General features: G+C 37.7%; 1 protein-coding gene across 1 annotated transcript; it reads left to right on the top strand.

Annotated features, from left to right (window-relative positions):
- The first annotated feature begins 83 nt into the window (after positions 1 to 83).
- LOC144664397 (proline-, glutamic acid- and leucine-rich protein 1-like) lies at positions 84 to 13,316 on the top strand. Its single transcript, XM_078525509.1, has 20 exons — positions 84 to 194; positions 353 to 411; positions 1,009 to 1,114; positions 1,860 to 1,931; positions 2,130 to 2,207; positions 3,228 to 3,299; positions 3,891 to 3,950; positions 4,218 to 4,368; positions 5,149 to 5,293; positions 5,603 to 5,690; positions 6,454 to 6,548; positions 8,671 to 8,781; positions 8,895 to 9,033; positions 9,114 to 9,158; positions 9,245 to 9,290; positions 9,633 to 9,689; positions 9,943 to 9,998; positions 10,150 to 10,359; positions 11,730 to 12,548; positions 12,994 to 13,316. Exons 1-20 carry the CDS (start codon positions 84 to 86, stop codon positions 13,069 to 13,071), a joined length of 2,598 nt encoding a protein of 865 aa, XP_078381635.1. The 3' UTR covers positions 13,072 to 13,316.
- The last annotated feature ends 62 nt before the right edge of the window (positions 13,317 to 13,378 follow it).

Here is a 13,378-nt window from a genome sequence, read left to right as displayed (position 1 = left end):
GGCACTTTGGACCGGATTGCATTGTGGTCTAGATAACGCGACAGCATTCCTTGAAAGTAAGCGGCTTCCCGAAGGAAAACAAAATGGCGGCAGAACTGCCGATTTTAGTAAGTTCGTTTCTGGAGTCAAAACCTGAGACTTATGCACCTTTTTTCCTTGAATGTGTAGATTCAAAGCAACACCTTAACGCAGAGGTAAGTAAATATCACAGTCTCTTCTTTTGTGTTTCTTTTTTTGACGTTTTCTGCGTTTGTTTTTATTTGTGTACCACGTGCAGTTTTGAATCGAAGTGAACTCTTTGGCGTAAAATTGGTCTGTAAAAAAATTATTGGGAGCATGATTTCTTTTTTAGAAAATACCGGACGGCTGGGTTGGCAAGGTCAATACCCTTCTTAATTCAAAGACTGATAGGTAAATATACTTCTCATGAATTGACATGAAAAATAAATATGTAGTCAAATTAACTGTACATCTTTAGTTTAAAGCGCGAGGAAGCAGATTTCTCTTTTTACACGCTCATTTCCATCTTCCACAGGAGAAATTTCCGACATCCAACGGGGAAATAAGCACCTATCTGAATACTGGAAACCTGTCAGACTCAGCTTGAATAACCTGACAAAAATGCATGGGCCATTCCACTTTATCCAACACCCCCCCCCCCCTTCCCATCCCGCCCCGCCCTACACAAACTAAGCGAAATTTTCCCTCCTAAGAAAAAATATCAAAGTGCTGACATGATGCCACCCCCCCAGAAATAACCTTATTTTTCTTAATCCCCTCAAAAGAAAAAAGACAAGGTTCCCCCACCCCCAAATCTCTTCAATAATATTCAAAGGATGCAATGGAGCAACCCCGTCAAAAATGACCTACAAAGCCCCTTCAGAAAGTCTCGTCTACAAGGGGTTGGGGGGGGGGGTGGATATAAAATGAAGTTGCCCATGGGGGTAGCTTGCAATGGTTTACAACATGCACAGGAATTGACCATATTATCTTTCTGTATTGTATCAGTTGGTTAGGTATTTGTCTACTTGGGATTACAGTTGAACAATGTGATACAGAGACCTTCAGGACAAATTGTTCATCCTGGTTAAGAACTGTTCTCCAGACAATTCAGGTGATTTAAAGTGTATATTTTTTATGCTATATCTATTTAAATTGTGTAGTTCCATAAATTATCAATACCTCCCCCACGAAGGTGATTTTTCTTAAGACCCCTCCACCCCATCCGGAAATTCCAATTTAGCTTCATACATTTCCTTAAAGTTTTTGGCCTTTGAGATCCCTTCCACCCCCAGGAATTTAGGGCTGCAACGATACATTTTCTCACAATATGATATGTACCTCGATACAAGTGCCACGATACGATGCAAAATAACATACAGCTGACAAGTGCATAATTTTAATAAATTCCACTTTCTCAGCAGCGAAAACTTATTTTGCAAAGTGATGTTCTCGTAAACCGCGTGTTTTTACTTGTGGGCACAGAAAGCTGTGTCAGTCGACAACGACTTGTTGCATTTTTAAAGAGTAAGTGATCGGAAGTGAAGCAGAATGGAACTTTCTTGTCCCTCAGTTTAATAAATCGCTATTGAGAGCTTTGACTTGGGTAAAAAGTCATAAAAATTAGTAATTTCTGAATGCTGATGAAGAATATTTTATTGTTTCACGATACTGCAATATTATGTTCAAATACCGATATTCGTATCTTGACAAAAAATATCGCGATTCACCGGTGCACTGGTGTATCGTTGCAGCCCTACAGGAATTTCCAATCCCTTCTGTGGAGGGAGTATGGACATGATGATTGATGATAAATTTATGTGTTTGAAATAAAAAATTCACCTTCTGAATGTTTGCAGGCTCCAGGAAAATCAAGTGTCCTTCAGTATTGTAGCAAACTTCTTGATGATATTTTACGATATGCAGCAGAGGTGAGATGCTTATGTCAGCATATTTTTTGTTTGTTTTTGTTTTCGTAAAATACATGACAAAGAAGAATTTTAAATAGATAAAAAGCTGTCAGTACAACATACTTTATATGTAAAATTTTAATTTGCCTGAAACAACGACAAGCAGCTCACACGTAACATAATCATTCTTGTACATGAGAAAGCTTATTTTTTCCTTAGTTTTCAGAGCTGTCAAGAGAGTTATCCAACTCTGTCATTCCATCCATTGTCTCTACCTTGTTGTCCAACAAATGCTCAGTGAGTAAAATAGCAAATTAACACATTAAAAACTACACACAAACAAACCACAAGTTTGAGTAATTTGAACCCTTCATTTAGATTTCTACAGTGTCTTGACACCCAACTACAGTATGACTGGAATCAGTGATACTTATAAAAACTAGTGGTAACCACAGATTAGAAAGTGCGGGCCTGACAGTGTCGATAAATCACTGGACAAGAAAATTATTCTGAGTAAGGTCGAGTAACGCGTCACGCTTAAGTCACGAATGTTTTTTATCGTTTCCTATTGCCGCGAACCAATCAGAGTTGTTTTTTTTTTTGATTGACAGTTTTGCGAAGTGTAGTTGAGTACGCGGTGTGAATTGAGATGTGATTTTCCTCCGTCGGCCAACTCGCTTTGTTGTCAGTGTTATAAGGAATTTCTCGAGAATAACCGTTGTTGGAATCATTTGCTTTGCCATAGTTTATCTGTAATACAATCACAGCAGATCTTCACAAAAGCAACACCTATAAAACAACGTCTGCAAAACGTAATGTCTGCAAGCCTCAATCTAATGTGACAAACTGTTGATTTTTTGCATTCTTATCGCTCTTGGAGACAAGATTTTTCTCTTCCGGTGTTACGACAAACTGTCGTGATTGACACATTTTTTGCATTCCGATCGTTCTTAGTGGAAGAACAAAATTTTCAACTTCCGTTTTGCAGATAGCCTTTATAAACGTGGCGCGCACGCGTAATACGCAATCCGCTGGTCACTGTCAAGATTATGGTTGCGGGCCTCTTTTGGGCCCGCAATAATTATGCATAGTTCGACTATAATGATTATATAATAATTATTATTTCTATAATAATTATATACTAACTATTAAAGAGTTAAAATTATTAATAGAGTTATACATAGTTCATTGTATTTTATCTCTTCACATTATTTTGAGCTTAACTACACCCACACTAGTCTTTTCCCATATTTGAATTTTTTTTTAGTATATTTTTGTACTTGCACTTTAATTACTTATATCATTTATCTTGCACAGGGTGAACCAGCTGTCTTGTCCATTCTTTCGTCTTGTGTACGATATTTCCCTGGGCCAGTTGTATCCTCCAGGGTAAGTATAAGGCTAATATATTACTTTATACCATGCCATAGAAAATACAGCCAATCAGAATTCAGGAAAACCGTTGTATATTCGACGGTATTCAACTCAACCTTCCCATCGTGCGCTGCGATCTTATTCTCGATGAAATTTAGTGAGCGTATTTTCTATGGCATGGTATAAAATAGTTACACAACACTTTCTCGTGGTATACTATGGAATATCCCACTTGTCACTTGTATTTTCTTCGTATACACACTCGCCTAAAGGCTCGGGTGTATACCGAGAAAATACAAGTGACTCGTGGGATATTCCATAGTATACCACTCGAAAGCGTTGCATAACTAGTATGTTTATCATGGATAAAAATATGCAAAAGAGGTAAACTTCTGTTTGCATAACTATTATTTAATATAATATTATTTACTAGTGGTGATATAATACAATAGGGATCTGTAAGTAAAATAATTAAAATTTAGTTAATATGACTTTGTTTTAATTTCCTGTTAAAAGTTTAGCTAGTTAAATTATACTGCTCTGATTGTCAGTGGTATCAATGAGGATTATTTTCATATTGATTTACTTTGATATCTTTATTTTCAGAATCAAATTGAAAAATTTCTTCTGCCTCTCATAAGTTCACCATGTGATGAAACAATGAAGGTGTGTTAAGAAATCCACGACTGTGATGATTAATTATTATTTCTAGTTTTCCCTACCTCCTACTGAGATATTGTATTAGCCAGGCAAAGATGAAGCCTATTTTTAAGCTTAGGTGGTTTACCAGGTCTCATGAGTTCCTCAGTACCCATTTTTACTTCCAGATGCCTTGCTTGTTCTAGAATGTAATGCACTAACTATTAAGCTACCACTGAAGCAGACGTTAAGTAGTGAGTACATCTTGAGGATTGTATTTTTTTATTGTAACAGGCTGCATGTCATTGTTACGCCTTGTTGCCGAGATGCAGTCGCAGTGGATCTAGTGACAACAAACAAGTGTGTGCTTGGGAGGTGCAATGGAATAAAGTTCTTTGTACAATTCACAAACTTCTTGATGCTGCCTATGAAAATGTCGAACCTGGTTTGTTAAATGATTCTTTCATTTAGATGTAAATACTTTTAGTTTTGTTTTACTTGCACTGTTAACATGTGGTAAGAAAATTTATTGTGTAGTTCCATAAATTATCCATACCTCCCCCAGGGAAGGGATTTTTCCTAAGCCCCCCCCCCCCTCCCTCCTCACCCCTCTGGAAATTCCAATTTTAAAAGCTTCATGCATTTCCTTAAAGTTTTTGGTCTTGAAGACCCCTCCCACCCCTAGGAATTTCCAATCCCTTCTGTGGGGGAGTATAGAAATTTTCTGGAACCACACATTGAAGAAAACCCATTCTTATGTGACAGTGTTGACTCATGTTATTTATTTGTGATCTTTATTTTGGTGAAATGACTTACATCGGGTTTTGATGAGAGTTTATTCCCTTCAGAGTTCGAGTTACTGGGGTTCTACTGTGGTTAGCTATTTTGGTAACTGTGACCTTAAGTAATGTTTAATAAATGAGCAGCAGTGTTTTATCAAGTTTAAAACACGAGGCGCAGCCGAGTGTTTTAGACTTGATGAAATACGAACTGCGAATTTATTGAACGGCTTAAAAATCTTCTGATGTAGATCAACTCATTCTTGCACTAATATTTAGATTTGGGGTTATTTTGGCCTAGAAAATTGGACGTAAAGTTTAGCCGTGTCTTTATCAGATATAAAGACACTGATTAAACATTAATTTCTTTTGTATTTTCTTTATGAATTATTAATGAGTTTTTTAAGGCATGATTGTAGTCATTTTCTGGTTATGATTTGTTTCAGTTGCCTCCAGACCCTCACAAGAATCCTTCTCTGAGTCAGAAACTCTTCCACTTGCTGATGAACTTCCACAAGTTGAACCTGACCGTACCCATACCCTTATTACCAGATGCAATACATTGCTTTACTGTCTGTCTGCAATGATTAGGTAAATAATGTAATGATGGTTTATTTATTTAAAAGTGATCAATTTTGACTGCAGCAGGAAGATGCGATTAATTAAAGCGTGGTACTGTTCATAAAGAAATTTTTTATTTTGATTTGAGGGACAAGCTCCTTTTGTGACCTAAGGGACAGAAAAGTGTCTGTAATAGCCAGCATTTCCTTTTTGCTCTGATAATTAATCACGCTGAAATTTGTTAGTGTGATCAGTAGAGCACTGTCTGCCGAGGCTATTTGCTTAAATCAACCAACAAACCAGTTTTTTTAAAAACGTTTTCTATTCTAATATTTCTAGGGAAGATTATCCTAAAGTTGCTGCAGTCCCTGTTGATGCCACAATGAATCTTTTGACCAGAATCATGTCAGTAACCAACAACTCTTTGGTAAGTTTACCAATCCATGTCCATATTTCACAAGATAAGTGTTGGATCTAGGGGAGGGGCCCAAGGTGGGGGGACGGGAGGCAGGCCCCCTCCTATTTTTGGTAAGAGACATTTTCTTTTAATGACTCCCACTGCTTACAATTTTTTGTGTGTACACACCCCGGGGAGGGTACTCCCATAAATTTTGGATAGGGGTGTGCCGCCAAGGTTCTTAAACCCTGACCCTATTTAAGGATAAAAAAAGCGAAAATTGATACCCTTTTTAAGGCCTAAAACCGAAAAAAGACACCCTATTCAAGGGGAGGAGAGGCGTTCCGTGACGACCCAAATAACAGCTAACTGCGCACGGCAAGACACAAATCTTTATAAAATCGCTTTTCTTATGCCTGAACAGAAAATTCAGTTTAAAGATATCGTTTTTTCGTTTAGCTGGGCGTTTATTTTAGCTAATAGAATTTAGGTACCCTATTTAAGGATCACACCGGGAACACATCGCCAAAAGGAGCAAAAATGATACCCTATATTTTAAGGACAGAGAACCTCAAAAACCATACCCTATCGGGCGGCACATACCTATATAGGCCACATATGGGAGTACCCCCCCTGGGGTACACACACCAAAAAGGGGTCCCCCATAGCTCAAAGTTTGGATCTGCTACTGAAGACAACACAAGAAATAGAACATTATTGCAGTGCATAAAAACAACCTGGGGAATTGTAGTTTTCTAGGTTGTCATTTGTCATTATTTTGTCTTATTTGCAGAAGAGTGCAGTAGTTGTGGAATCAGTTTTGTTGAGAGCAAGTTTACCTTTGCTTCATACAAATGCCTTAGATTTGTTAACAAGTCTTGTTACCAGGTATGTGACTGTATTAAGGTGGCTCAACTGGATTTTTTAGGGGTAACACCGCTCAAGTTTGAGAATTAACTACGTCGCCATTAACAATACTATCGAAAAACGATCACCACAGTTGTATTAGATAAAGATGAAATTTTTTTATGATCAGTGTTTTATTGACATCGAAGTTGCCATAGCAACGAAATGACGTCATTACGTTTTTTACTTTCGTTTGTATTGCTCGGCACCAGGAGATTTTTTCGAAAATCGCTCAAAGGAGCTTGTGCCACACATAGCTGCCTCGATGTTGGCAAAGTTTGAACAAATTCTATGAGAGCGTTTTCGAAATATTTGGGGATGAAGTTTTTGGGGCTATAAATACAGTCAAAAACATACTAACGAGAAAATGGGGTAATATCTAAAGAAAACGACGCGCCTTTGGATTGCAGTTTCACCTTATAGTAGTTTGATTCCATTTAAAATCGTGTGTAAAACATTGGTGGGGATTGCTTTGGTCGATTGCGAGAAAAGAGAATTTGATGAGCGTGCGTCCAGGTGCTCTTGTTGCCATTTTTGTTTAAAATTTGGTCTATGCCTACAAAAGTAATAATAAATTAAAAACCGCTCGATGAATTTTTTTTAAAATTTGACAAACTCGAGGTCTGTCATCAATTGATATAGTTTGCAAGTTTCAAGCTCATTGAAAACATTTAAGGCAGTAAAATTGGGCCTCCAATGTACTGATTTTTTCTCGCAGATTTTGTGTTTACAAGCGAGTGTCTTCATTATTCACGGGTATTGTTTTCAAGTTTCATATCCACGTGCACGACTTTAGCAAAAAATTCATTTGCATTAAACAGGACGCTCGATTGCTTTCCGAAAATTTTTCCGAAGCATGCTATTCTGCCTTGGGATGAGAATAGCAATGACAATATCTGCAGAACAATAGCTTTTGTTTTCTGGACAGAGGCCCTTGACATCAATAGCACGACAAATGCTGTTACAATTTTTTAAGCAATATAAGCATGTTTCGGAAAATTGTTCGGAAAGCAGTCGAGCGTCCTATTTAATGCAAATGAATTTTTTGGTAAAGTCGTGCACGTGGATATGAAACTTGAAAACAATACCCGTGAATAATGAGGACACTCGCTTGTAAACACAAAATCTGCGAGAAAAAAATCAGTACATTGGAGGCCCAATTTGATTGCCTTAAATGTTTTCAATGCGCTTGAAACTTACCAGCTATATCAATTGATGGCAAACCTCGAGTTTGTCAAATTTTAAAAAAAATTCATCGAGCGGTTTTTAATTTATTATCACTTTTGTAGACATAGACCAAATGTTAAACAAAAATGGCAACAAGAGCACCTGGACGCACGCTCATCAAATTCTCTTTTCTCGCAATCGACCAAAGCAATCCCCACCACTGTTTTACACACGAGTTTAATTGGAATCAAACTACTATAAGGTGAAACTGCAATCCAAAGGCGCGTCGTTTTCTTTAGATATTACCCCCATTTTCTCGTTAGTATGTTTTTGACTGTATTTATAGCCCCGAAAACTTCATCCCCAAATATTTCGAAAACGCTCTCATAGAATTTGTTCAAACTTTGCCAACATCGAGGCAGCTATGTGTGATACAAGCTCCTTTGAGCGATTTCCAAAAAAATCTCCTGGTGCCGAGGAATTCGAGCGAAAGTAAAAAACGTAATGACGTCATTTCGTCGCTATGGCAACTCCGATGTCAATATAACACTGGTCTTAAAAAAATTTCATCTTAATCTTATACAACTGTGGTGATGGTTTTTCGAGAGCATTGTTAATGGCGACGTAGTTAAGTCTCAAACTTGAGCGGTGTTACCCCTAAAAAATCCAGTTGAGCCACCTTAAGTCCCTGCACTCTTGATGTCTTATATTTTTCAAACATAAATTCTCCCATTATATAGGCGTGTTACCAGTATGACCATTAATCCTTCATAAAAAAATAAATAAAACAAAATAAATGGGAATTTGCAGTGGCACTTCAACAGGCTGGCTCTTTGTCCACTGTTCCTGATCCAATTGGAATTCCTGAAAAAAAATATAATTTTTTGTCGCATTTTATTTGTAAGTGAGATGTGTTTCTAAATATTATGTGCCACAGGTGTGGACATTTCCTGCTGCCGTTCTGTGACTTGTTGATCAAGATCCTGGTACAAGAACTTTTTTGGACAAAATCTCAAAATCCCACATTTGGTCAACACAGACCTTACAGGTAAGGAGAAATTTGAGTGCAACTTACATGTTGTCATATCTCTATGTTTGACAATTAGCTGGCAGTATATTGTATTGATATAGTAAACTACAGTTTTGTTGTTACCTTATTAGGAAACTGAGGTGTTCCATTTATCAATGTATTGAACAATGGATTCAACTGACAAAGAGCCTGCCTGAGGAGGGTGGTGTGGTGGCTAAATTAATGCAACACATACTAGACGATATAAAACCTTTAGTTTCTCAAACAAAGGTAACACTATAAAATCCTTTTGGTGAGTTTTTGAAACAGTATGGCATGTGACACTTTCTTCTTTTTTCCCCTCATTTAAGTTGTTACCAACAGCCAGTGGTGGAAATCAACAGCTGTCCAAAAAGGTATTTTTAATTAAAAGGGTGAATTTGAATTCCTTGTTATATCTTCTGTTTTAGTTTTTTGCTCATAAAGCAAATTTCTTTCTTAGGCCAAGAAAAGAAAAATACAAGATGATGTTGACCAATTATTAACAGGTACAAAAATTTGTAATGACGGGTAACTTTGTCAAATGTAGTCTTTTGCTTAGTTTTATTGGTTACTCTTTTTGTTATTGTTTTACGAAATTTCAAAGGAACAGAGCAGTTCTACAAAATCAAACCATTTTTTTCTACATGTACCTTTCAATACCTTTGAAAATTGTTAGAGAAAAAAGTTGCCTGCAATTTATGCCAAGGTTTTGCCTTTGTGGATGCCCTTTCTCAAATAGATTTTCCCCATTATTGTACATCCATTTCAGATTTGTTTCTCTTCATCAAGGAGAGACTTTCTTACATTGTCATAGCCTCAACTTTAATTGCCCATTCCTATTTATACAGGCCAACAAAAGTTTGATGTAAATGCAAATGAGATGGTTACTTACAGAGCTCTTAAAGGTGGAGTACAGAACCATTCATGCACCGTGTGAAATTCATGCATTTATGTGACATTTTATTTGCTGGGTGACATTTATGTCTTTTGTGACATTCGTGTATTGTTTTAATTAAATTATGCTCATATATGGCAACAACTTGTAGTGAAATAAGATCCCAGGTACATTAGAAAATTTGTTGCTCTTGGTTCTTTTTACACTAACTGAGTGTTGTTTTAAAACTAATATTTTGTATTGACATTTTCTGCCCTCAACAGCTTTATGTGCAATATTAATTGCTGGTGGAAGTGAAATTCCTCAAGATGTATTTAGGGTAAGTACCGGTAATAAGAAACCACTCTGTACAGTGTTTTTGTAACAGTGACCATTGCTAGAACAGACTTGGTTGATTGGAGAATAGAAAAAAAAGCAACTCCTAAATGGAAGCAAAACTGAACTTGTGTTCTCTATATGTTTCTCATCAGGAAATTCAAGTTTGCACTGTAAAGCTGGTCATTCAATGTCAGCAGTCATCATTCAACTCCTTTCCCATACCATTCAGTAGTGCAGAGTGTCGACAGGCATTGTACCATGTTCTACTTTGTTGTCTGCTTACAAACTCACCCAATGTTCCGTCACCTGTCAATCATGCTGTCAAACTGTTCAGCTTGGGACATCAGGATATAGACTTCAAGGTAAAATAAGTTTTAGTTAATGTTATGTCTTTGATTTCTTGTATCGTGACGGCATGTGGTACAGTCGTTCCTTCTTGAATCGTGCACTGACGTGAAGTTCTGGAAGACTTTTCCCAGACCAGCTTGGGTCAGTCCAGAAAAATTCATCAATGAATAAGACTTAACCTTATGAACTAAGGCGCCAAGGCATGGTGGCCTTATGATTAACATGCAAGTCTCCAGATTGAACGGCCCAGGGTTTGAGCCCTGGCTGGGGCACTGTGTTGTGTTCTTGGGCAAGACACTTTACTCTCATAGTGCCTGTCTCTACCCAGGTGTATCAGCAAAATAATGCTGGGGGGTTTCCTCCGATGGATTAGCATCCCATCTAGGGGGGAGTAGAAATATTCCTAGCCCCTTAATGCTATCAAAACGAGGATAAGCTCCAGCAGTATGGGCCACTTGGCTGGAGGCTTCCCTTATGAACTAAGACAAAGCATTTCCTCCAACATGCTTGGTTATTGACTTAAGGACGTTCGTGCTCATTTTTATGCGCATCCTTGCTGTGCACGTAATTCATGTCGCAACGTCACGCCACGTCATGCATGAGCGCGCGAGCTGAGAAATATTTCCAAACACATTGGGTGAGTAGTTGCTGTGTTAAGTTCGCTTGCAGTTTGCTCTCTTAAACGGTCGGTGAACCCCATTTTTTTCGGGTAAAATAACCATTTGGGATAAATCTCTACCAATTGACAAAAAATTAGCCAAATTCGAATGTTAGAAGTTTAATATTTTTTCATTTTCTCTTCCCGCGCACAATCGAATCAGTCAAATTTTGCAGCATTTTGCTGTTTGAACGTTTGCAAATCCAATTGTTAAAGACAAGGTTTACTCTAATGGTGGATTTCCACTGACGCGTCATTTTTTGTGCGTAAAAAAATTAGGGACAATGTATGAACGGCTTGCGTACACGTTTACGCAGGCCATTCATACATTGTCTCTATTTTTTTTCACGCACGTAAAAATTTACGCGTCGGTGGAAATCCACCATGAGGGACTTTAAAGGTGAAATATATTTGTTCAATAGACCCACTCAAATAAATAAGGACAAAGGAAGTTGGCCTGCATCAATTCATTTTAAACATTTTGTTGGCAGAAGCCACAGTGGTCATATCTAGTGACAAAATCAAATTTATCCAAATAAGCGCCTTCTTTCAGATATATCGCGAAAACGAATTCGGTGACCCCCAATTTTTTTTGCATTTCTGACATAAGTAACTTGTAAACTAGCAGCGGTGAAAGTTTAAGAAAAATTGCAATGTTGGAAGATTTTCACGCGATCGTCCTCAATATTTTCTTTTACACTAAAACTACTGGTATTCATTTTTTAGGTATCAAGTTTCTGTCAGGAAGCCTTAGCTGTTGCCAATTCCATCATCCACCCAAGGGTCTTCCCTCAAGTGTGCTCTGCTCCTGGGCCAATATTGCTCAGCACCTCGGAGCACCCTTCCTCAAATGGTCCACTGTCTGAGGACCTTGAAAGCCCATCAGAATCGTGTTCTTCTAATAGAGACAATCACAGACAAATGACTAGAAGTGAAAATGTCTTTTCTCAACAAAGTATTTTAAGTGGGGGATCATTTGAGAGCAATAATGTGAATGGTATTGGTTACTCACAGAGAGAACAAATCTCTGTAGAACACAGGGATTTTGAAGAAGGTGCTGACGAGGGAAATACGGTTTACAAGTCTTTGACCAATGTTGAGAATGAATCAATGGAGGGGATTGAACATGAGACATCTGAAAAACAAACTGAACAGTCCGGCGCTAGTGGAAGAGACACTCAAAAAGAGATATCACATAGCGAGGTGGCGAACACTTACAGCCAAGCATATGAACTTGAGCTCATTGCTTCACGCTCTAAAACAATGACAGCACAACTACAAAACCCAGAAAAATGCACCTCTGATAGAAGTCAAATGTCCTCATCAGAAACTCTTTTAAGAGAAGATGATTCTTCTCAGCATCAAGATAAAATAAACAACTATGGGAAGCCACTTGGGTTATCTGACCCCAAGCGGAGGAGGGTTGAAGGTGATAATTCCAATGCAGCCAGTGAAACACAAGTTGAGGACAACAAATGTGTATCAACACCTAACAAAAATCAACTCACAGAAAATACTACAGAAAGTGAAGCTATAACCATTGAGGTAAGAAGAAAGCTGCCATGTAAAACCTGGATTTAAACTAATAGCCGAAACGGAGCCATAGCACTTGGCAGAACAATTTAGGGAGTGCTTGGGTATGCTCCTCTCCCAGAAATTTTAAAATCCAGGTTCTATTCCCTGCATTCTGGGAGCATTATTTTGTGACAAAAATGTTAAGGCTTCAAAAGGCAGATTTTAAATTTCCCAGACAAAAAGGGGCATGGCCTCTCTTTCATCCCCTTAAATCCACCCATGATACCATTGTCTAAACAGTCTAAGTGAACTGAATCTAATACATGTTACGATTCAATTTAACCTCCCCTCAGTCATGTGTATGGAGTCCTGTGTATTGGCCATCAGGTGGTAAGGTTACTCATTTTGAAGTGATTTTGCAATTCATTTTGTAATACAACATTGGTTATTTTTTGATGATCCTTTTTTTCTTCAGGACGATGATGTTACTGCTCAAATTTTGGCCACATTTGTAGACTCATACCCAGACCCCGATGAACCACAATTTGGTTAAAGGATTGGATTATATCTTGTGGTAATCCTTTGTGACTTAAGAAATCAATGCAAGATTCACATTAACATTATTGCTAGTGGCAGAGTAAAAACAAATCAAAAAGCTTTTAGGTCAGTACACACTGATTAAGAATAGCCAGGTTTTTACTGATAAAACATGATGGCCCTTAGTTAACACAAGAAAAATGTACAAAATGGAAGCTGTTCAGTGTAAGTGGGCACTAAATAAATCCACTTTGCTAATAACTTGTCCTCATTTACTGTACTGATTTTAGCATTTCAACAATAACTAGTTATATTGGAAGAAC

Source organism: Oculina patagonica, chromosome 8 (assembly GCF_052425735.1).
Source record: "Oculina patagonica isolate OP01 chromosome 8, crgOcupat, whole genome shotgun sequence".
NCBI classification, from domain to species: Eukaryota; Metazoa; Cnidaria; class Anthozoa; order Scleractinia; family Oculinidae; genus Oculina; species Oculina patagonica.
The sequence above is the reverse complement of the archived record's forward strand: the minus strand, read 5'-3'. Positions and strand labels throughout refer to the sequence as shown.

What these genes read in the sequence shown, in the direction of transcription:
- LOC144664397 (XM_078525509.1), top strand. Translation starts at nt 84, where the DNA reads ATGGCGGCAGAACTGCCGATTTTAGTAAGTTCGTTTCTGGAGTCAAAA. An exon ending in CTTAATTCAAAGACTGATAG is followed by an intron (nt 412 to 1,008) that starts GTAAATATACTT and finishes GTATTGTATCAG; the next exon opens with TTGGTTAGGTATTTGTCTAC. An exon ending in GTGAAGCTATAACCATTGAG is followed by an intron (nt 12,549 to 12,993) that starts GTAAGAAGAAAG and finishes TTTTTTCTTCAG; the next exon opens with GACGATGATGTTACTGCTCA.